This window comes from Cyprinodon variegatus, unplaced genomic scaffold (assembly GCF_000732505.1).
Source record: "Cyprinodon variegatus isolate N-32 unplaced genomic scaffold, C_variegatus-1.0 Scaffold634, whole genome shotgun sequence".
In the NCBI taxonomy this organism is placed as follows: domain Eukaryota; kingdom Metazoa; phylum Chordata; class Actinopteri; order Cyprinodontiformes; family Cyprinodontidae; genus Cyprinodon; species Cyprinodon variegatus.
This window is the reverse complement of record NW_015151087.1, coordinates 16,084-38,763: the sequence shown is the minus strand read 5'-3', so window position 1 is coordinate 38,763 and position 22,680 is coordinate 16,084. Positions and strand designations below refer to the sequence as shown.

Genomic DNA, 22,680 nt, shown 5'->3' with positions numbered 1-22,680 from the left:
TTCTGACAAGAAGAGGTCCAATTCTGATAGCATTTGGTCTGCATCCAGACTAAGTTTATTTATTTATTTATAACAGTGTCCTATCGGATTAATATTTGTCTTGATGCCAAAAAAGGGCCCAACAAATTTTACTTTCACAAGTGGAGCAGTACAGCTATCGCCAGTGTTCCACTTGATTTATGCATATAAATTGCTTTATTATAATTCATGCAGGGAGTTTTACAGATTATATGGACACTGCAATGAAAGTACCAGTAGGACAGGAAAAGAAAAAGGAGAAAAGATGAAAGAAAGAGGAGCTAAAAGGGAGATAACGATAAAACATCCTCAGTCTGCTTCATCACCTGCAAAGAGATGTAAAAAGAACAGCACAACCAGCAGATATAGTATAAGAGATACAATAAGGTAACACTTTGATACTATCGCTGAAGTATAAGTAGTATTATTTACTCTGTGGCTGAAGATCAGAATATGGGCTTTCTGTATGGAAGTGAATCTCTAAGTACCTGGAGCCAAGACTCTGTAAGTTTAGGGATTTAAATGATTAAACAAGCAGCGGCCATGTTTAGAGCACGGATCGGGGGTCGAAGTGGAATCACATTTAAAGGAGTATTTCAGGAGGTAACTGCAACGACCGACACTCAGTGAAACCAAAGAATGAAAGCCAGCAGACTGAGAGAATGCTTCACTTAGGCACCAGAGACCTCTACCAGGACCTGATGGAGTTTGACAGGCGTCCCAGTCAGACCAAAGTGCTTTTATTAAGCTGCTGCTTTACATATGGGTGCACAGATATGGGTGTCAAATTCACTCAAGATGGAGACCATAAAGTGCGTCTAAAACTCCAACAATCTCAACAGGGAACGTTGAATATGCAAGATGGGTTTCTGAAATCCTATTTTAGATCCACAACTGATTGTTATCACAGATCCTTCCCCCCAGCAGCTGTTAGAGTTTAGAAACATCGCTGCTCCCAATAAATTCAGGAAGCGTTTACATCCCTGCTTGTTTTTTTGTTTGTTTTTGTTTGAGCGCTCCTTTTGCACATTTTAAATAGTTTCTGTAATGAGTATTATAAAAGTATTATAAATTATACTTTTGTTGTGTTTTATATTAGCTGACTGTTATGCAAAACCAACATTTTGCTGTAGCCCAGTTACAGGTTTATCCTCAGGCTGCTGATAGCAGCAGATGTATTAGCAATCAATACCATTTATACCTTTGAATGTATTCATTGCATAACGGCACAACAAAGATTCAACTTGATTAATGTTACCTGGGGGTTATGTTGACATTTTAAGTTACCTTTAAACAGAGATATAAACTATTTTAATCTGACATCCTTTGCATTTCAGAAGAAAAACACAGATTTACTTTAGAAGCAAATATAAAAATAATGCAATGTATACATGGAAGCAATAGTTTAGATTAGTGATTGATAGAGAGACCATTTGATTGAGTTTCAGTATTTAGAGACTTTTGGTTGAGGTTATTATAATGCAATATCTTCATTCCTGAATATTTCAGCTCTTTACTTTGTAAAACCGTGTTTTGATTTACTTTTTCCCTCTTATTGTTACTAAAAGTTTCTTTTCTCTTGATTTGAGGTAAATTAGCCAATGGAATATGGTCACTAATGTTTAAAATAAGAAAAAATATCTCCATTATCTTATTGTGCTCAATATTTAATAATCTTACTTTAAGGTCAGTGATATTCGTTCCATCGATTGCAAATTGAAGGTCAGAAAGCTTTATTTTCAGTTCAGTTTTGGCAGTGTAAATCATTCACTGAACTTTAAAACCAAAACCATATTTTTTTTTTTCTTTAATAATATTCATGTTTTCCGGACTCAGATAACAGTAATGACCAGCCTTTTATTATTTAAGCGATAAGATTTATTCTATTTTTTACAAAATCAGATGAAAGACTTTACAAACATCAGCTTTAGTCCCTCTGAGGTGTGCCTAAGTCTGCACTCCTGTTTTACAAATACAACATTTAGTACAATTACTGGTTAACCCCACTTAAATAAAGAAAGTAAAATTAAGCTAAGCAATGCAAAGTAAAAAAAAAAAAAAGTCAAATTTGCACAGAGCTCGCTGTAAGGCATATGTCAGAATAAATAAACCATGCAGGTCTGGTTTGCATTCAAGCATTTTTCAAATAGGCAATAACTGGCTCACCTCAATAAGAGAATGCACACTGACCCAACTAAGCTTCAGACACACAGTGTGACCTAAAAAATACGTTTTGAGTTTGATCTAGACCGAAGTGACATCCAAACAGGAATGTTTACAACTGATTTCCTGGAAGATATTCCTGAGGCAGAGGAGGACTGGACAGCGTTGGAACCGAGTACATTTTGTTTTGTTCAGCCGCGTTCATTGCAGGTGTTTCATATAAACCTGGAAAAGATACACAGACAGGTGGTTTAGGAGAGAACATCATCAGAAGCTCTGAAAGGACTCTTGCTCCATGACGCTCCTACCCTCATCTGCTCTGTTGTTTTGTGAAGGAGAGAAGTCTTCCTCATCATCAGGCCCCAGATCCTCGATAAAAACCTGCTGGAAGGTCTCTCTGCTTTGTGACTCTGAGTAGAAAGTTTCCATCCGGGGAGGAGCAGGAGTTTCATCTGGAGCAGATTGTTGGGATGGACCTCGGATTGCAGGAGCATCAGGAACTTGGACGTCTTCAGGAGCTTGAACGTCATTGAGAACATCTTTAGGAGCTTGAAACTGGACTGGAACATCATTAGGAGCTTGAACTGGGATTGGGACTGCATAAGAAGCAGCACTTGAGGCCTGCAGTGGATCTGGAGCGGCATATGGAGCTTGAGCCGGGATGGAAGGAGCACTGGTGGCTTGCACCGGACCTGGAGCGGCATATGGAGCTTGTGCTGCGACCTGAGCAGGATAGGAAGCTCTCACTGGGACTGGAACTGAGTCCTGTACAGGAGCGGGAGCAGAATCTACATCTATCTTCCCAAAACCGGAGTTTTGAAGCAGTCCGAAAACCGGAACAGGAGCAGGTGCATCTACATCTGGAGCTTGCTGTGGCTCCACAGCCATTACGGTGGTCTGAGAGCTCAGTATTTGACCTGAGACGACCTCAGCAGACACAGGCACCACCAACACCGCAGGGTCCCCTGCCTCCTCCTGAACCACTGGAAACTGTGGGACGGGCTCAGTCTTCCGGGGCCTCCCTCTCCTCTTTGCTCCGCTCTTGTTTTCGGCCTTTGACCTTTTCCTCTGGCTCTCCACCCTGAAAGAGTTCAGCTAATTAAGGCGAGCAGCAGAGGACACCGACACAGGGCAGAGTGATATGTTTGCAAAGCTAATAGTACAAAGTCCTTGTCTGTGATCTGGAGCGTCAGTAGACCCACCAGAGCAACCTTTGGTTTCCCTGTTGCTGCATATTCAATATAAACGAGACAAGAGATAAGAAGTGAGAGCAGTGATAGTGTTAGAGCCACGCACTGCTATTCACAGAGAGTTTATGGGTCAGGCCAACACTTCTACTCTCCTCTTTTAGCTCAAACATTCAGCAGAAGTATTTAGATTTGCAGGATTTCCATGCGGCTCGAACACTGACAGGGTTTTTTGTCTTAAAAATAAATTTACCCAAAAACCCACTGGTTAGTTTCCTTCTCCTCTGCTTCAGCTTTTCTCTTCCTGAGAAGCTCTCTGTCTCGCAGTCGCCGGCGGATCCCTCCTGAAACAAACACAAATAAAAATTTTTTAGTCACGCAGCATAAACTCAAATATGCCCCAATCTGCAGCTGTTACACAATAGAAAGATTTTCAACATTTTTTAAATGTTAAGCTTTGAAATAAACCTCCAAAGACAGATCTCCAGCCTCCTAGAACTCATGCAAAAAAAGAAAATCATGGACACAAAATGAATTACCTTCCTCCTCATTCTGGATTTTTTCCTCAGCTCCTTGTATTTTCTCCTGCTGTGACGTCTCCTCCATTCTGGCTGCAGCTATGAATGAATTCAACTGTAAAGGCGCGCAAGCAAACAGCAAAGAGAGGAAGAAAAAAAAAACAACTTCTGTTGTCTATTCCCACCCCCTAGATGAATTATCTGGTTAAACATTACTCACAGAGCTGGGAGAGTGCTTGCAGCTTCAGCCTTATCATGTTTGTAAAGCCGGAGGAGTTGGCGCAGGGCTGTTAAAGCAGTCAGCAGGAGCGAGTTGTGTTTGGGGAGGATGATAGTGTATATACAGTAAAAAAAAGGAAAATGCATGCATGACACCTGTTGAATATTTCATACATCTGTTAAAAAGCTCAAGGTTTTGTTCTGTCCATAAAATACAGCTGATATGTTTCTATGATGAGGTTAACTGTGCAGTAAGTGTGTTTTAAACAAAGAGAGATCCCGCCTTCAAACTACAGCAGGGTTCATCCTCTTCTTATCTCTGACAGAACGCGCTCAGTTGGGAGTGTTCTCGATCTGCCCACCGCATGTTGACTCCTGATGCGTGCGTTTGAGCCACTCAGAAAAAAATAAATAAAACCAACCTAATCGATTCCCCCTCCTTTATTTACCCAAACATTACTTTAGTTAATTGAGGTTTGCAGAAATGTTTTCCTGCTCAGGCAAGGTTTCAAATTTTAAGATTTTGTTTATTTTGTCACAAACAAATCAAACGTGGTAACATCTGCAATATTGCTTAAACTGAAAACAAAAAACTAATTATTTTATATTTATCTTGATTTAAGGTCCTACTTCGGCTTTTCAATCAAGCTTAAGTGATTGAAGCAACCTAATTTGTGACTTCCTTCCACTCATTTGGCCTCACATATGTCTCTAGAAAAGTTTAAGATCCATCAACTGACTAAACGTTTTGTGGCTGCAGAAACAGTCCCAGATCAACAGGCTTCCACCAATGTGCTTTACAGCTGCTGTAGGTTTGAGTTTATGTTTTATTTTTGTTTTTCTACTTATCTACACCTCTGTCTAAAGGACATAGTTCAAGAAGTCTCTTGGTTTATTCACATGGAGCTCTGCTAAGGCTCACTGCCATGTTCTTTTTAGAGATAAGCTAAAAAAAAAAAAAGCCACAGTGCTGCTTTAGTGGAAGTCAACTTCCTTGTTGTGTGAGCTAGACCTGTGTCTTCCTAAATGTGCAAATGTATGTTTACATTCCTGCCACCATGTGAGTAAATGCGACCATAATGAATGTATTTTTAGGAACAGCAGGCTGAATCAGCATCAGATGGCTGATGATGAAACGGGTGTTCCTCTCCAGGCAAGACAGACACAATGGTAGGACATTGGAGGATGGACAATGATGGTGGATTGTGTCCAGATGGTTATCTAGTGCAGGAGTCTTCAACGTTTTCCAGGCCAAGGACCCCCAAACTGATGGCTAGATGGAGCGGGGAGCCCCTAATTATATATATTGTATGAAATTGTGTTCTATCAAACTGGTCCTATAGTCACTCTATTACAGATGGAGTCATGTAACAAAGTAATTTCTCCCTGGGATTATTAAAGTATTTCTGATTCTGATTCCTGGTTGATGGGACAGGTGTTGTTAATGAAACCGTTCCCAGCTTGAAAGAGCTCCTGTTTGTCGCTGAATGTATGCATTGATGACTGAAAGACATCTTCTGCCTCCATTTATCTGTTTACTTCATTGTGTTGAATTCATGTTAAAGACATTTCAATTAGTGGAAAAAATTGCAAGGGAAGAATATAAAAACAAAGTCTAATCAACCTAAACTTTTGTGACCCCCATGCAGTACCTCCTGGACCCTGTAGGGGTCATGGACCTCCTGTTGAAGACCTCTGATCTAGTGGAATAGTGAGGAGATTTAAAGTTGGCATTCTGAGGTTCATCTTCTGGTTCCCTAGAAGATGAACAACAGAAAGCAAAACAGGTAACATGAAAATTCGGTTCAATTTAGTTTTTAATTTATAATTTAGTTTTATTCATAACTCACAACAAATCTCATCTCAAGTTACTTTACTCAGACTATTTAATTAGATCATGTAGTCAGATTGTTAAAAAGTTTTCTATCTAAGGAAAATCTGCTGACAGAAGACATTCACTACCATTGCATCATTGACTCTCTGCAATCCCTCACACCGAGCATGCATGCAGTGACAGTGGGGAGGAAAACTCCATTTTAACAGAAAAAAAAACTCCAGCAGGACTAGGCTCATTGTGAGCAGCCATCTGCCGAGGCCGACTGGGGTTCAAGGAGACAGAAGCACATATACAGCATAAACATGATAGCACTGAAAGATAAAAGAAAAGCTAACATGAACTAGCTCAACAGGTGACCCTGGCAGAACCAGGCCAGATCTAGCTACTATGACAACAAAGAGCAGAGAGAAGATGAGGATTAATGTTTAACAAACAAATGTTCCTCAACTGGGAAATACAGATAGAATGAGGCAAAATGATTTAAAGCTGCCCCTATGTCCTCCAGCAGTCTTAGTCTATAGCAGCATAACTTTGGAGATAGCTTTAGGACAACTGAGCCACTCTAACTATACGTTTTATCAAAAAGGAACGTTTTAGACTGGTGTTGCACCAATACTGATACCAGTATCATAACAATCTGGCATCTGCCTCAGTTTGTTCAACTTCTCCTGATTGGGCCTTAACGAGCTCCAGTTTCCCATCACACTCCATAATGAGAACAGCCCATACTGACTTAAAACTGCACTGTGTATTTGGTATTGGTGTGGTTCTTCAGAGATGTGACCAACTTAGTAAGCAGAATAGACCTGAATAAAACTGTAAATCTGTCTTTTGTATTCAAAGTTAGTATTCATCTAAAACCAGTGTCAGCCATTCAACTGTGATCAAAGCATATTTGGTACAAGCAATGAAACTTATTTTAGCTCACTGTTAATTTCAGAGTTGGGTTGTTGTTGTTTTTTTTTTTAATTATCATTATTGTCATTATTATTAATGTCATTATCATTATTATAATATCATTATCCTGTCTGTCAAATAAGAGAGTTTGGAAACATGGACAGCGTATTTATGGTCATGGCACTGCATATTAATCAGATTACAGTCTAGACTTTGACTAGACCAGTCTAAAATCTTACTGTTGTTTTTTTTTTTTTTTATCCATTCAGCAGTGGACTTCATAAAGAACTTAGAATCTGGGCCTGCCAGATAACCCAAGTATTTTCTAGAATTACTCTGAAAAGCTGCTCTGGATTTTTGGGGGGAACCTGTTTTTATAAAGTTCTATTTTAGTCTTATCAGTTCACATGAGATTTTCCTGCATGTCAGATTCTCAGGTTCTATAGAAGTGGTTCCTGCTTTTTTATAAATAATTATTTAAAATGGGTGGTTGGTTCATTTGTTTTTTTAATGCTGAAAATCAGGAATATAGTGTGACAAAAAAAAGTAAAAACTGATTAAATCCATAACCCTATTAAAGGAAATGGACAACGGCTGCTGGTAATACTGAAGGCTTTTTATGCCTGAGTGATTCATTTGTTAAAATTTCACAATCTAGATCTGCATTACAGCATGGATTTAAGACTGATGTTCTTTGCAAACTGAGCCAAAACAAAATTAGAAAGACAACAAAACTGGAAAACTTTGATTCAGACCTCTTTAAATGACAACACAGCCTGAAAAAAATAAAAACAAAAATCAGCGTTTTGCTTGTTCTCTATTGTGAAATAAAATACTCGCAGCTTCTTTCAGTCTGAATAAAAGTAAAATTAAAGAAATTAAAGTTTTATTTTTTTTTATTTTTATCATTACATTGCTGTTACCAGGATGAGTCTAAAGTCTGGCTATTTAAAAAGGAACTATGAATAAATAAGCTTCCTGTATTTTCATGTTTAGAGATTTGTTAGATAAAATGTATAAATCTTTGAGCTGATGCTGACTCCTTCCAGGTATGCATGGGCCTCCAAATTACTGAGGCCAGAAGGCAGAGAGGACTTTCCTCCACATTCAGCTCCTGGAACTGAGGAACCTCTGTGTGGATAGGACCTCAGGAAACCAGTCAGTGATGCTACAGCGCCATCCACAGGCCATGGGTGTAACAAGAGAAGGGTTTTCCTTTGACAGCCTTAAAGGTTGGGAAATATTAGAAAAGTTTTTTCTCTCGACTCCAAACCATGCAGACACCACCTTTAGAAGGAACCTGCAGTGATCTATGTCCATATAACTATAGTGATCTTGAAGGGGGTTGGGTTAAAAGGGGGGGGGGGGTCCCTTGCCAGCTCATGCATGCACAAGGCTCTCTTTACTCCAAAGCCACCTCCTTCAGAGCCATGTGTCACAGTCGAGAAGTTAAAGGCAAGGAATTATTAAGGCAAGTGAGTTTATTGGAGAAGATGTGGACATTTTTTCCAGACAAAGCATAAACGTAACAGCTATGATGTCAGAATGCATTACATGCTGAGCTGTTTGTGAACTTTAAAATACTGTGTGTCTGACACCACCCATGCATCGTTGCACATATAAAGGAATATATTTCTCTTGTAAACTTTGATAGAAAAAATGACATGTTTTGGAAAGTATGTGATAACTAACTGCTTCAATGTTTTTCTTTGCATTAATCCATGCTATATGATGGCATGAAAATTGTTTACTTCCTTGGATTAAGGAAATATTCTTCTAATCTGTCAGATAAGAATCCCATTTGAATTTATCTTCTGAATGTTTGTTTTTTAAAAACAAGTTAGGAGGGAGGAAACATTGAATTATGGGGAATGAACTACTTTTAATATACAGAATAATATTTGTGTAAAACACTAGGTTTACTTTTAAATTAATATCAGATATAGTGTTTGAGGAGCATTAATTCAAAACTGAATCACACCGTATAAATGAAATGAATTTACATGGAGGTGAAAGGCATAAAAAAAACCTGAATGTTGGAACTGGAACTATACAGTCAGATGTTTACATCACTTTTTTCATCACAATTTTTTTTTATCACTGCTGCTTACCTTTATCAAGTCTAGAGAGCTGTCTAAAACTATTGGAAAATATCTTCACTTTCACTGAAAAATGTGCAGTAATGACAAAAAGCTGGTTAAAAGAGTACGAAGGACCACTGCATGACTGTGAAAAGTTTTTTTTTATTATTACATCATTAGAGGCTCAAGCATCAATAGTCTGGCAATAGCAAACACTATAAAGATATAAGTAAATGGTTTAAAGAAGAAAAAAGCAAATGAAGAGGAAACAAAGAAAAAACAAAGAAGTACCTGAAAATAACCATAATCAGATGACCCTGCCTGTTTATATTTATATATAGATATGTATTTATTTTTTTATTTTAATACCAAACTTCTTGTTCCAGTGACTCACCAAATCATTTTTTGGACTCGGTAAAAAGCAAATGGATCCCTAAGCAGGGAGCAACAAGCCAGGGGTAGAACTCCCCAGAGAGAAAACTGGACAGTATTAACGCTTGGAGTAAAAAAAAACAACCCAGAGAATAAAAAGAAAAATAATAATTAATTCAAAAAATATAACTATTTAAGAAGAATGCCATAAAAACATGTACGCATTTAAAGTAGAAACAGCTGCCCCCTGAGCCCCCCTTAAACATTTTATGAGGTGTTTGGAGCACGGGCGTAACTTTCTGAAGGACTCCTGTGGACATGTCCCCACCAGCTTTGGCCTGCTGTGGACATGTCCCCACCAATAATTTCAATACATAGACTTTGGCTCTCAACAATATGTGGGACAATTTGATTTTGCCGCTTTTAAAGGAGGATAATCACTGATGTAGCGGAAAGGTAAAACATCCATCAATCAATCCACATTTTTCTGGATGGATGGATGAAATTGTGTAAATATACTAATGTCTAACTACCCATAAATATAAATATCAGTGTATTTTTGTTCTTTTGTGTTCTAAACAGTAGGAAAGCATTCAATAATATATATCTTTGAGCTAATTTTTGGAAAATACAAACCCTTTTGAAGGTTGTATGAAAGTTACCAACTTTCATCACAAAGTGAAACCCTTGGTTTGGACCCTACAGGGACAATGTGCAGGATAAGACTAAAAATGAACAAAGGGGAGAATTGATGTCACTGGAATAATGCAGATGCTTGTGTCTGGATTTGTTTAAAACAAAGTGCCTTTAACAAAAAAAAACAAAAACAAAAAATAAAATGCTTGTGGTTGGTGGCATATGAGACAAACTACATCTAAAATAAATTTGGTTTGTTTAACACAAACATCTGAAAACAACACTTTATTATCAGGATTTTTGGATGGTTTATTTTGACATTTAAACTTGTTTCTTCTTCTTGGCAGCAGCTGCAGCGCAGCTCCGTGTGGTGGAGCCGCGTCATGTTTTCTCACTGCATTGCCCATTCAGAGGCGATGGGCGGTTCTGGGCGTAGGGGGGCGCTGTTGAGCATATATTTTGTTTCAGTCCCGTTTCCCTCCATGGTTTCCCCTTCTCTCCGACTAACTTAGCGTTCGCCTCACTTCATTACACTGTATTCTCCCTCCATAAGGGGCATCTCTGCCGATTTGGACTGAAGATCCCAGCAGAAGCCGAGAGAGCGGAAAAGTTTCACTTCCACCGGGGGAAGATGGACATGAAAAAGAGGATCCACTTGGAGCTCAGAAACAGGACACCGTCTGATGTGAGTCGTGCTTTTTTTAAAAGCAGCCTTTTAGTTTTCAGGCTAGCCCCTCGCTAACGGTGACCACATGGGTTTCCAGCTTGTGTGTTTCTCCTTTGTAGCAGAGAGTTAAAACAGTAACCCTGTTTAATCCCTCGGTAGTGTTTGCTGGATTGGGCGTATTATACAGAGGGGGCAGCGAGACGAGAAAAGCTGTATTCAATGGTTACTTTCAAACGGCGGTTCTTCCTCCCCCCTCAGTTTGCTGACATTATTATTGCGGTGCTTTAACCGTTTCGCAGCCTCTCCGCTGGCCGCTGCACACACGCCTCAGTCCGCCTGAAAACTTATTTCTGCTGCTTCCTCCGCCGCCGTTTGGCATGCACACGGCGCTATATTTTAATACACTCCTCGGAAGCCATGTTTGCTGCTAGCTCAACTGCTAGAAGAAAAAAAAAATGGTGCTTTTTAGGCAAACTAATGCAGATTTCCGGATCTTACACCTTTTAAATCGAGTTGAATTATCTGATAAATCGGTCGTGGAAGTAATGTCTTGTAAATGCGACATTTTTTACACTTAACCGGTGAAAACAAAAAAATAAAACACTCATACCGTGAGATTCTCCTTACATAGACAGTAAATACAGTTTTAACGAAATAACCCTCCCTATGTCTGTTTTTTGTTGAGTGTGTATAATAAAAGATGACGCCGTTATTGTGTTTATATACCAATCTGCTAAAGCCGCTTGTATTAAAGGCTTCGTATAACATCGCAGGCTGTATTCCTTATCTAGACTCTGAAAATTTGCTGTTTTTTAAATGGAATCAGGCGCTGCCATTATTCGAGACCCGGCCAGCTAACTTAGGAATTTGTTCCCGCCATATTACCACCACCCCGAAGTTGGCTCGTGATTCGCAGCTTCTTCAGTAAAGGGCCTTTTCATATATATTTTTAAGGGCATGTTAGCTGTAGTTTTTAGTTTACAGTATTTAGCACGGGTCACACCTGGTCTTAATTATTTCACACAAAATAAACATTTCCGGAAAAGACAAAAAAGGGTTAGCCTATGAGCTCTTTCCGTTCTGTAGAATGCAGAAGTTAAACCTGCACTGATTAATCTACACTGTTTACAACTCTCTGGTGGTCTAGGTTACTACTTACTTGTGAAATACTTATTTTCTGAACCATTGTAGACTGGATTCAGCTTTAAATCTTAGATAGTTAAATCTGAATTTATGAATCTGCAATGGTTACAGGATATGTAAAGGTTGCAGTGATAGCAAATAACTAGTTTGATATCCAGAAAAGGCATATTTGTTTGCCATTGTTGGCATTTAAGCTGCCTCGTATAGCTTTCAGAAGTATTTATTTTTATAGAAAAGTTTTATTTTTATTATAAATTCTCAAGTCTAGAAAGTGATCATGCTAAACGAAAGCCATGCTTTCATGCTGTATGGAAAACATAAAAATCCATCTACAGATATTAGTAATTAAGTTTCCTCTAAGCTGGATCTTTTTATTATAGTTTCTGGATCGGGTATGTAATATCTTAATCTTAAACAGTTACATTCTTTTACATACAGTTTTAACCGCTATAGAAAACACCTTTACACAACGAAGTAACAATTCGGAAGCGAACTTCAAAATCGCCATATTGCCCCCTTCGCGTTAACAGTCAAATACGGTAAAATTCTCACAGCCGCACACCTAAAACACAACGACCATGTTTGCTAGTTATTAGAATCTTGCCAAAAGTCGCATTCGCGGCTAAGTAAATATTGTTGGTTGGGTAGCGGCCTCTTAGACAGAGCCAGCCTGCCTGCCTGCGTGACATTAAGATCCGACGCTCCACGCTTCATGCGTGGGTAACCGAAAAAACTCGACGGCCGGCGTTTCCGCTTAAGCAACACTTGAACTAAAAACGTTTTTCGTATATTAGAAACGTTTTGTTGAGTTTTAATTATCTACAAGCAGTTGTTCTAATCATCTTTCCGCCATTGGAGTGATGGGAGAGCTGCATACTGTAGCTTTGGAGTCGCCATGTTTGTCGCTCAGTGGTCTTTGAAGCCCTGGCAGAGAGGAACCGTCTCCATCTTTGTTTTTTTTTTCTGTTTTTCCTTACTAAATTTCCGTTCTCTCTCCTTCGCAATTTCGACCTCAAAGCGAGTCGTTGAACAACCTGGGTCGTTCACTCGACGATGAATATTCCACTTTACCCCCTTAATGAAAGCTGGTTTTATAAAAAGAAGAATCTTTGTCGGGGTGCGTTGGTAGTCCTTTTCCGTTGCTGTAGTGCTGTCTAATGGCGGGCGGACTGTAGCAGCTGCTCTGCTGCTCCGCAGCTTTTATAAAAGGGGGCAATGGCTAGCTTGTAGCCAGCTAGCTTCAAAAAAATCATTGCATTTTTCCATTAGTGGGGGCATCAGCTAAGCTATTAGCTGCTGATTTAGTTGGTGTCTGTTTTAAGGAGGTAGTTTTTAATGTCGCCTCGTTGAAGGACACACACAGTCTTATTAGAACCAGAAACGCCATTCCTTTGGACGGTTTTCCTCTGCTAAGTCGCAGTATTCATTGTTTTTGTCCAACATTTTAATTGCGCAACCAGTGAGTTCAGGCAAACTCAAACGAACTCCGCCTTTTCGATGCGCCTTTTCTCATGTTTATCCCACAAAATGTCCCTGAAAGAACAATTAACTGCATACACTGGAAAAATAATGAAATCTAGATAAGTAATTTATCTTTAAATAAGATTTTTTTCCCCCTTGCATTGAGAAGGTAAAAGATAATTTTTTCCAGTGGAACAAGACAATTTACATGTAAAATAAGAAAACAAAAAAGTGCATTGTTTTATTTCAAGTGAATATTATCTAATAATAATCTTATTTTAAGAGTAAAAAATACTCATTCCATTGGCAAAGTATCTCATTTACCTATTCAAATTAAGGGTAAATACACTTAATTTAAGACATTTTTACATATTTCTAGATTGCTTTTCCAGTGTAGGATTGTGTGTTTTTTATTATTTTCTAGTTAGACAATTTATACTCAGTTTGGGAAAATGTGGAATGAACTTTCAATGGGAGGAAAAGGACAGGTATTTGAAAAATAAATAAAAACGTTTTAATTCTTGTCATGTCAATAAACTGAAATATATTAATGAAAACTAAAACAAGTTCTCTACTTTTTCTTTTTTTTTTTAAAGGTGTTTATATGTTTCAATATTTGATCTTATCTCACTTTTTTGTATTTAACTCATCAAACAAAACTAGCAACGCACAAACACTACTACCAGCTACTGTCAACCACAGTGGTGGAGGTTTGATGATGTGGGCTTCAGCCACCTCTATTGTTTACAACTTTTCGTGGGGTCAGCCTTGGACCAAACCGTCAGTGATGGAGCAGTGATTCCACAGAAGCAACAACATGCTGTAAAAACTGTTTTTATTGGTATAAATGCCTTAATTACTGTTAAAATTTTACAGTGCAATCATGTTTAGGGATGCCTCAAAGTTTAAGAAGTTTTTATTTATCTTTTAAAAGTAAATAAAAAAGAAGCCTATTTATCTGGAATAAATTTACCCCAATTGGTGATGTTGTAGATTGCATCATGCTGGAAGTCAATGATTAACTATTTATTCACCTTACAGCGTGTAAATGTATAACTCCTGCATTTAGTACTTATTAATGCTATAACTCATTCTTTTGATCTAATTTCAGGTACGAGAACTCGTCCTCGATAATTGTCGATCGGTTGAAGGGAAAATCGAAGGCCTCACAGCCGAGTTCGTCAACCTCGAGTTCCTCAGTTTGATAAATGTCGGCCTCATCTCAGTGTCCAACCTGCCTAAACTAGCAAAACTGAAAAAGGTAAGGCCAGGTTCTTCACTCTCACTTTCTCCTGTCACTTTCCAAGGACATCACAGTTGACCTCTCTGTCCTCTTCCCTTCCAGCTGGAGTTGAGCGACAACAGAATCAGCGGCGGCCTCGACGTTTTAGCAGAGAAACTCCCCAACCTCACACATCTAAACCTGAGCGGAAACAAATTGAAAGACATCAGCACGTTGGAACCTTTGGTCAGTTCTTTAGATTTAACTGCACCCTAATTCAGTTTACATCAGATACTAGATAAACAGCTACTAACTGACCAAAATTAGGGACTGCTTAATTTGTTTTTTTCTTTATGTCTGTATGCAAACATCTAGTTTTAATTTTCAATGTGCGTCTGCAGAAAAAGCTGGAAAACCTGAAGAGTTTGGACCTGTTCAACTGTGAAGTAACAAACCTGAACGACTACAGAGAGAGCGTGTTCAAGCTGCTGCCTCAGCTCACCTACCTGGACGGATACGACATGGAGGACAGGGAAGCATCCGACTCTGACGGAGAGGTGGATGGCGACGGCGTAGATGATGATGAGGATGAAGGTAGGAAGCTGTAGCAGAGTCTGATCCAAAGCAATAGTAATGGCCTCCAGGCTCTAAGTCTTCTTCAGAGTCCACATCCTCTGTAACCGCTCCACTCACATACGTCCAGCACAAGTCACATTAAATAATGGGAACAATTCCACATCAACCGTGACTCCTCCAAAGGTCTCCTTCCATATGCGCTTTCTCAGTCCTTCACATACGGAGCAGACTTATTTTTCTGTTCCGGTCCATTGAAATCCAGCCGGGTCAGCCTTAGCAATTGCAGTCGTATCAAACAGGAAAAAGAACTTTCAGAAGATCTGGTTTGTCAAAATAAAATAGGTTACCACAAATAATACATAATTTTTGAACACCCCCCAAAAAAACCAAAGCATTTTATTTAATCATTGAATGCAAACTACTGGTCCTCCAGTGTAAGTAAGTAAATTTATTTGTATAGCACTTTTTACAGATAAAAAAAAAAAAAAAAGTAAAAATGTACTACAATAAAACAATGTAGAATACAATGTATATCAACATTTTAAAAACAAATGGAAACATACAAACAAAGCCATAATAAACCACACGTCTAATTAAAAGCCTGCTTCATTGGCAGCGTCTTAAGTTGCTTTCTAAAGTTGTAGGGAAATCATATTTAAATGTCAAATCATTATCTTATGCAGGCCAGTTAGTTATACGTCAGCCTGAACACCTAAATTCAGCCAATCATATATTAAAGGTCATCTGTCAATCACATTTTTTCGGTCATAGCATCTTGATTCATATGTCACAGCAAACATACGCAACATTTAAAATAAGATATAAGAATAATTTCCTTTCCCATTGAGTTCCGTCCCAGTGTTCATGGGGGTGGACGTCTGTATCTTCAGCAGGCGTAGAGCTAACAGAACTGGCAGCGTTGCGAGGCAAGGGCTCAAACATGTACGGCTGTAAGCCTTCTACACCAAACCAAGCTTCTGGCGCCCTGGCGTCCTCTTCCACAACATCTTCATCTCCGCTTTCCTCCTCTAAATAAAAAATGTATGACAGAGGAGACTCATCCACGACCTCTGACACAAAACTCCCCTCCTCCTTTGTCACCATGTGTATTGTTATATGTTATATTGGAGGTAGACTAGCTATGTTTGAACAGAAACAGACGTAACAGTAACATAACAATACAACAGATGTAATGTTTGCAGTTTTTTTTATGTCTTGCTACGTTTACAGCAGAATGCTCAGTTGAAACCATTGTATTGCCACAGCACCCTGGATAGTTGAAGTAGGTACAGAAAGCATCCCTAACGGCTCTGGCTGTAGCCGATGTGCGTCGTCTCGCCATATTCTCGAAAGGCTGCAGCCCATGTCGGCACTCTTCGACTCGGCAGGAAGTTGTGGAGCATCCAAGCTGCCATCACAAAGGAGTCCACATTATCAGGGAGCAAGTTGTGATGAAGTATTCTCCACCTTGACGGCAGAATACCGAAAGCATTTCCAACAACCATCCGAGCTCTTGACAAACTGTAGTTGAGGATCCTTGTTTGTTGCAGGGTAAAGCTGATCTTGTATAGATCCCTCAATCACCCGTTCGCCCACGTTCCCCCCACACCAATGATCATTAGTCTGCTTCCACCAAGAAAATCAGGAACATTGAGAATGTTAGTTTTATTTTTATTTATTTTATTTTCTGTAGCTGAAGTACAGACTACTAGGTCATGGTGTGTTTTTTTTTCTATGACCACATGCCATCAATGCTCCCAAACAACGGCAACTACCTGTTCTAAAAATAATCAGAGTTCAATAAATTTGTGTGGTTTTTTTAAAAAAAGGGAAACAGGTCATTGCAAAATGGAGAACCCTGCGAGGCGGTTACGTCAGGGCACAAAACCTACCCAGTGGCTCCAAAGCAGAGACGGTGAGGGAGCATAAATATGCCAGGTTGATGGCATTTTTAGACCCATACATCCAGTCCTGAAGCTAAGGCAATTCTGTACATCGCAGGAAGCAGACGGTCAACCCACTGATGTCTCTGGTGAAATTCATCAGCAATGTTTGGCAGCATCTACCTCTGGCCAGCCAACACGGAGCAAAGCTGAAAGGTCTTCACGATCCCGGAGCCCAACAGACCGGGCCACATCACCACCCACTAGGTTGACAAGAGCAGCAAAGACCGCTACACCCAGGGCAGCAACTGCTGCATCAGGACGGGCAACAAGGAAACCGGATGTTGCTGATCGACTTCTGCAACTGCTGAACGAGCCACAGGTTCCCTATGTCCCGCACGGTGTGGGCGACGAGTCGTACCACTTTGCACTGAGCATCGTACCGATGCTGCTGAGGCTCGACAGCGGTAACAGACACCAGGCTAAGATCGCCATTCTAAACGCTCTGCACACCTTGGAAAGCTCACAAAACCAACAGTAGACGACCGCAACCTTACCCCCCACCACCAGTGTTCCCAACCTCACCCACTATGCAAGGAGGAGGCAGGATTGCAACCCCCTCCCCATCTACACATTCCTTTGATCATCCCCACCTGACAGTTAATTCCTCCTGGATGTCAATCTGTTACCTCTACCCCCCTGGAAGCCTCATGAGGATGAGGCTGATCCAAAATGTGACACAGAGGGCACTACTTCATTTCTGGATCTGAGTTCTGTTAGATTTCTATAAAAGAATAAAATCCTGTACATAGTTCTGTGGTTTAAATGTTTGTAAGACCACATGTGTGAAATAAATATGATCACAAAACCTCTGGGCCTGCTGCTAGTCTTTGTTTTGGTTCAGCTGCTGCTCTGTATGCAGTTCACCAGTATTGGTGTTTTTCTGAGCGTAGCCTCAACTCTTGGATGAGGTGATGAAAATCACCTTTGCCATTGGACGAACTCAGTAGCAACCTCCTCTCTCTTCGCTCCATAGCCAGTCAGCAAACATGAACCATACCCCAAGGCTTTCTACTAATAGTTACTCTAAATACCATGTAGGTTTTTGGTAGCTAAAGTACTCAGCTGTTCTTGATGGTGGTAACCACAGACCATGTCAATTGATTATCAGTGCAGGAGCACTTTCTGAACGCTATTCAAAGGATGAATCAGAAATGGGCTAGGTGTGCCGCTCCTTTATGTCCCCTTTTTTGTATCACGTCAACTCAAACCTCTTGTGGATGCTTTCCTTGCGCTCCAGGGTACTCGGAGCGGGACGGATGGGGAGGATGTTAGCCTAGTAAACTAGCCCCAACCACCAGAGGCCAAAATCGTTTTTGCCTGCGTGTGATCTAGCCTCGATCAATGCCCTATGCCCTAAAACTGGCTGGCCAATCACAACGCAGATATGTGTTTCTTGACAAAGCGGGCGGGGTTTTGAGGAAGGGATGGCAACAACTATTGAACAGTTCTCGTTTGACTCAGCCTTGGAATCAGTTTTGGAAGGATTAGATTTGGGGTTTTCGTTGAAACGTGAGCAGGAAGAGGCTCTACGCTCATTCATTTTTAAGACGGACGTATTCACTGTTTTACCGACAGGCTGTTTGTTTACACTCCCCCACCAGCTTTCTGTAGCGTTTACTACGTCACAGTCAGTTGCGCTCATTGGTCAGAACGTTGGCCAGTAGGCACAGACATGGTTTGAAAGACAACAGGTTGTTCTCAACAATTATATTCTAATGTCTCATTCATCAGGGCCAGACTAAATTACACATTTAATCTCACATTTAGTCTGGTTTATCAGGCTAAGATAAAGAACTCCCACTCATATCTAATGCATATCATCTTTGTCCACTCTGGTTATTAGGAGAAAATAACCTGCTGTCGGTAAAACTGGATCATCCTAATGATCTTCATCACGGAGTCAAAAAGGCTACAAATAAAACTGGGCAGTGTGGCTAATAACTGATACAGATGCTGCATTGACCTCTCATTTATTAAAAAAAGAAACTTCTTTATATCAGATTTAATCTATTAACATTTATGGTCGGCATAGTAATGATGAAAAACTGGACAAACTACAATTAGATTTTTAAAACCTGCTTGAAGTTAAAACACTACTAGATACTAGTTAATTGAACATAATCATAGTCTGAGAAATGTTTTATTCCAAAAGTTATCCTAATTTATTAGTTTGACTGACCTGTCAGGCTGTCCACCCCTCTCTCGTTTACATGCAATACAATCAGATGGAATTTTTTTTTATTCATTATTAGAACAAACCTCCTCAATGCAGGGGTCACAACCCCCTCGTGGGTCACAGGAGTACTGAAGCCACCCGAATCACAAACCTTTAAGGCAACACAGTAAAGTAACATCTACAATGTTTGAACTACAATAATGTGTGTTAATTTTAAACGGGGACCAAAAGTTGCAACTCAATTTGTTTTTCTTTGATATTTTCAGACAGACATTTGTTGTTAAAACTCGGCTTTTAACAGGCTGATGATTATATGTCGGCAGATTATATACTCCTAAAACTACAATGTATGTCCAACAATTCGGCTTATTTAGCAATGAAATAATTATTGGCAAATTTCCCACATCTTTTTTATTTATATATATATATATATATATATATATATATATATATCTATCACAGTTTTAATTTAACTCACCAAAACTTGCAGAAAACCTTTTGAAAAGGAGCTCAATGTAAAAATAAAAAAATGTTAGACTCTTATTAAAAAAACAGATTTAACCTTAAAGTGCGGGGAAAAAATATGTTTTATCAGGAGTCACTTTTAATACCGGTAATTAAAGTCACAGAAAAATATAAAGATTGTGGCATTTCCCCTGGATTCCACAAGGTGGGCTCAGTGAGCATAGACAGCTTCATCTTTTCTCCTTGTTTTGCATTTTGCAGCCATGTTTAGTGTCAGTTGTGCAGCAGTGCACAGCAGGCTGCTCTGCTCTGCCTCGGCGGTGCATTTTTTTCCGCCCCTTTTCTGTCAGAACAACTGACATGTCTGCCATTTGACCCCGTCCAAATTTAGCTCTTACTGCATTTCTTCAGTAATAACGGCGCACAGCATGCTGTATACCACTGAAGGTCAAAGATTTTACAGGCGGTGATTGAAGTTCGTTTCTTATAGCGAGATATGATGAATTTCTGCAGATAAAGCATGTTAACCTGTTAGCACCTTTTATCTTTAGCAAATATAATAGAAACTGATGTAAAACATGGTTCTGGATGTCTGATCTAAAACATGTAGGCATCATTTTTAGGTCTATGTAAAAACAGCAGCTGCGATGCATTCACTGACTGCAGGGGAAATAAAGATCAGATTTAGCACCGGCTCCTTTTGCTCTAATCGCTCTCAGCAGTTTCTAATGTTTTTTTTTATCTTCATACCACAGAGGGAGAGGAGGAGGAGGATGAAGATGGGGAGGAGGAAGACTTTGACGAGGAGGACGATGATGAGGAAGATGAAGAGGAGGTAGAAGGAGAGGAGGACGATGAGGAGGTCAGCGGTGAAGACGAGGTAAAAACCAAGTGATGGATTGTTGGAACCAATGAAGTCACTTAAGTCTGCTGTCTTTAACTTGATAACGTTGTTCATGAAGGATGAAGAGTTTGGTCAGGATGGAGAGGTCGAGGACGAGGATGAAGATGAGGATGAAGACGATGAGGGTGAGTAGTTATCCAAAACTACACAGCTTTGGGTGATTAAAGCTGTGTTGGATCAAAAACAATAAGATATTCAATATTTTATTTGCTGAGATGTTACAGCAGCACTTCTAAAATTCTTCAATACAAATATATTTAATTTTGACTTAAGCAAAAACACAACTCTGCTATCATTTATCTCATATTTACTATTCATTACAGCTTTTGTATGGAAGTGGTGCCTCAAAAAAAAAATGTGGCCCCCAAAAAAGACATGTATGAAAACAAACTTTTTCATACATGTAAAAGTAGAAGTTTATATTTTTATTTATGTTAAAGAACAGAGTAAAAATAGCTTCTTTCCCTACTACATTCAACAAATTCTAAAACTTTATTTTCCTGGTGTGATGCTGTTTGAAGACTATGAAACACTTGTTTATAGACTTTATCTAGTGCATGTTATAAGGATTCTATTATATGATAATAGGGTTTGCCAATGATAATATACTAGAGTTCTTCAGATTGTAACCCAGTACATTTTGGGGTTTTTTTGTCTGTAGATGTTTTATAATTCTGCAGTTTTCTGATTTCCTGTAATATTTTTATTCAATGCATGTTTGTTTTTTGTTTTTCTATTTCCCCCCAGAAGCAGAAACCGGAAAAGGCGAAAAGAGAAAGCGAGATCCAGAGGACGAAGATGACGATGAGGACGATGAAGAGGACGATTAAACGCAAAACTGAAAAAGAGAGCCTACCGAGTTTCCCCCCTTCTCCCTCTTTGACCCCCCCACCCTCACAAACCCGAACGTCGACCCTCCAACAACTCGCACCGCCTTTTTAATCTGCGTCAACCTGTCCCCCCTCCCCAGCACTGCGCTCTATTTACGAGCAGGACTGTACTGACGGGTGGGCCGAGTGGATCTGCCTCTCCCACAATCCCAGTTGTTTTTTTCTTTCTCCCTCCTCCACCAAGGAACTGAGAGCCACCTAACACCCCCCACTGCGCTCCCACCCGTTAACCCCGAGGTTCTCAGGCAGCCTACCACTCAGCATTCCACGTTTCCACTGTCCATCCCTCTTTATGTATTCCCGTGTGAGGACTTTGGGACTGGTATCTAGTTTTGGGTCTGTGTTTTTAATATTTTGTTGGATTAAATTTTTTTTTTCTTTGTTGGGTCTATTATTTCCCTTATTTTCTGTTTTATTTTTTTTCCCCCCAATAAAATTATTGCTATAGCAGCTGTGCAACCAGCAGGCCATGGTTTTTAGTGTGGCGGCCTGTTGCACAAATCAAGGTTGTAGCTACATTTTTACTTTCTGTATGACAAAAAAACGACTTTGTAAATAAAATGTTAACATTTTTGGCTTTTCTCTCTCCCTGCTTCGCTTTTCTGCTGTTCTGAAATGAATAGGATCAGAAAATATATTTTAAATTACATTTCGCCCTTGGAGTTATTGGACAAGGGGAAAAAAAGTCCATATATTTAATTTGTGCTTTTTAATCTGAAACCCTTCAGTAAAACCCAGCCTGAATGCAGGTCAGTGGTTGTAGGAGGACCCCAGGGGGATATTTGGAGAAATTTATTGCACAATAAACATGGAGACCAACGAACACAACGGATGGATTGGGAGAAGGCTGCGGAGAAACTTAAGCAGAGTTTGGGGAAGCAAAACATTAAAGATTTTAATTCATGGACTGAGGTGGATTTCCACCTGAAACAGTTTGGTTACAACAGCACTAATCAAAGAAGAGGTCCTCTGGAGGAAACTGGCAGCTCAGATGACGAAATCGACAGGATAGCCATTCATTACTGCTGATCTAGAGAGTTGTTCTGGTCTGAAGTAGGCTTCTAAAAGGAACCTTTTAATAGATGCATCACATCCACACTAAAGTACAGCAGTGGCAGTATCATGCTGTGGGGATGCAGTCTGGTCAGAAGTGATGAAAAATGAAAAGATGCATTAAATTGGCCCAGAACTGAATCCCATCCCAGATTCTGAGCTTGAGCAATTTTCTTAAAATGGTCTCTAGAAAAAAAAAAAAAGTTTTAAATTTAGGTCACTAGAACCAGGCTTTAAAGGGGCACTGAT

The 22,680-nt window shown here is 39.6% G+C and overlaps 2 protein-coding genes across 6 annotated transcripts; one reads left to right on the top strand and one right to left on the bottom strand.

Moving 5' to 3' along the window:
* Positions 1-1,886: 1,886 nt before the first annotated feature.
* On the bottom strand, positions 1,887-4,234 carry LOC107096570 (skin secretory protein xP2-like). 3 transcript variants are annotated; one of them, XM_015393281.1, is made up of 5 exons: positions 4,107-4,234; positions 3,908-3,985; positions 3,634-3,712; positions 2,490-3,262; positions 1,887-2,406 (listed from the first exon to the last, which is right to left on the bottom strand). In XM_015393281.1, the coding sequence occupies exons 1-5, from the start codon at positions 4,141-4,143 to the stop codon at positions 2,294-2,296; spliced, it is 1,080 nt and encodes a 359-aa protein (XP_015248767.1). In that variant the 5' UTR covers positions 4,144-4,234; the 3' UTR covers positions 1,887-2,293. The 3 variants fall into 3 exon arrangements, with proteins under 3 accessions (XP_015248767.1, XP_015248766.1, XP_015248768.1); XM_015393280.1 differs by having other exon boundaries at positions 3,622-3,712; positions 4,107-4,232; XM_015393282.1 differs by lacking the exon at positions 4,107-4,234 and having other exon boundaries at positions 3,622-3,712; positions 3,908-4,079.
* Positions 4,235-10,377: 6,143 nt separating this feature from the next.
* anp32b (acidic nuclear phosphoprotein 32 family member B) lies at positions 10,378-21,964 on the top strand. 3 transcript variants are annotated; one of them, XM_015393285.1, is made up of 7 exons: positions 10,378-10,613; positions 14,311-14,460; positions 14,545-14,667; positions 14,823-15,015; positions 20,340-20,464; positions 20,547-20,613; positions 21,239-21,964. In XM_015393285.1, exons 1-7 carry the CDS (start codon positions 10,560-10,562, stop codon positions 21,316-21,318), a joined length of 792 nt encoding a protein of 263 aa, XP_015248771.1. In that variant the 5' UTR covers positions 10,378-10,559; the 3' UTR covers positions 21,319-21,964. The 3 variants fall into 3 exon arrangements, with proteins under 3 accessions (XP_015248771.1, XP_015248770.1, XP_015248769.1); XM_015393284.1 differs by having other exon boundaries at positions 21,236-21,950; XM_015393283.1 differs by lacking the exons at positions 20,340-20,464; positions 20,547-20,613; positions 21,239-21,964 and adding exons at positions 16,827-16,912; positions 16,999-17,436.
* Positions 21,965-22,680: the final 716 nt, after the last annotated feature.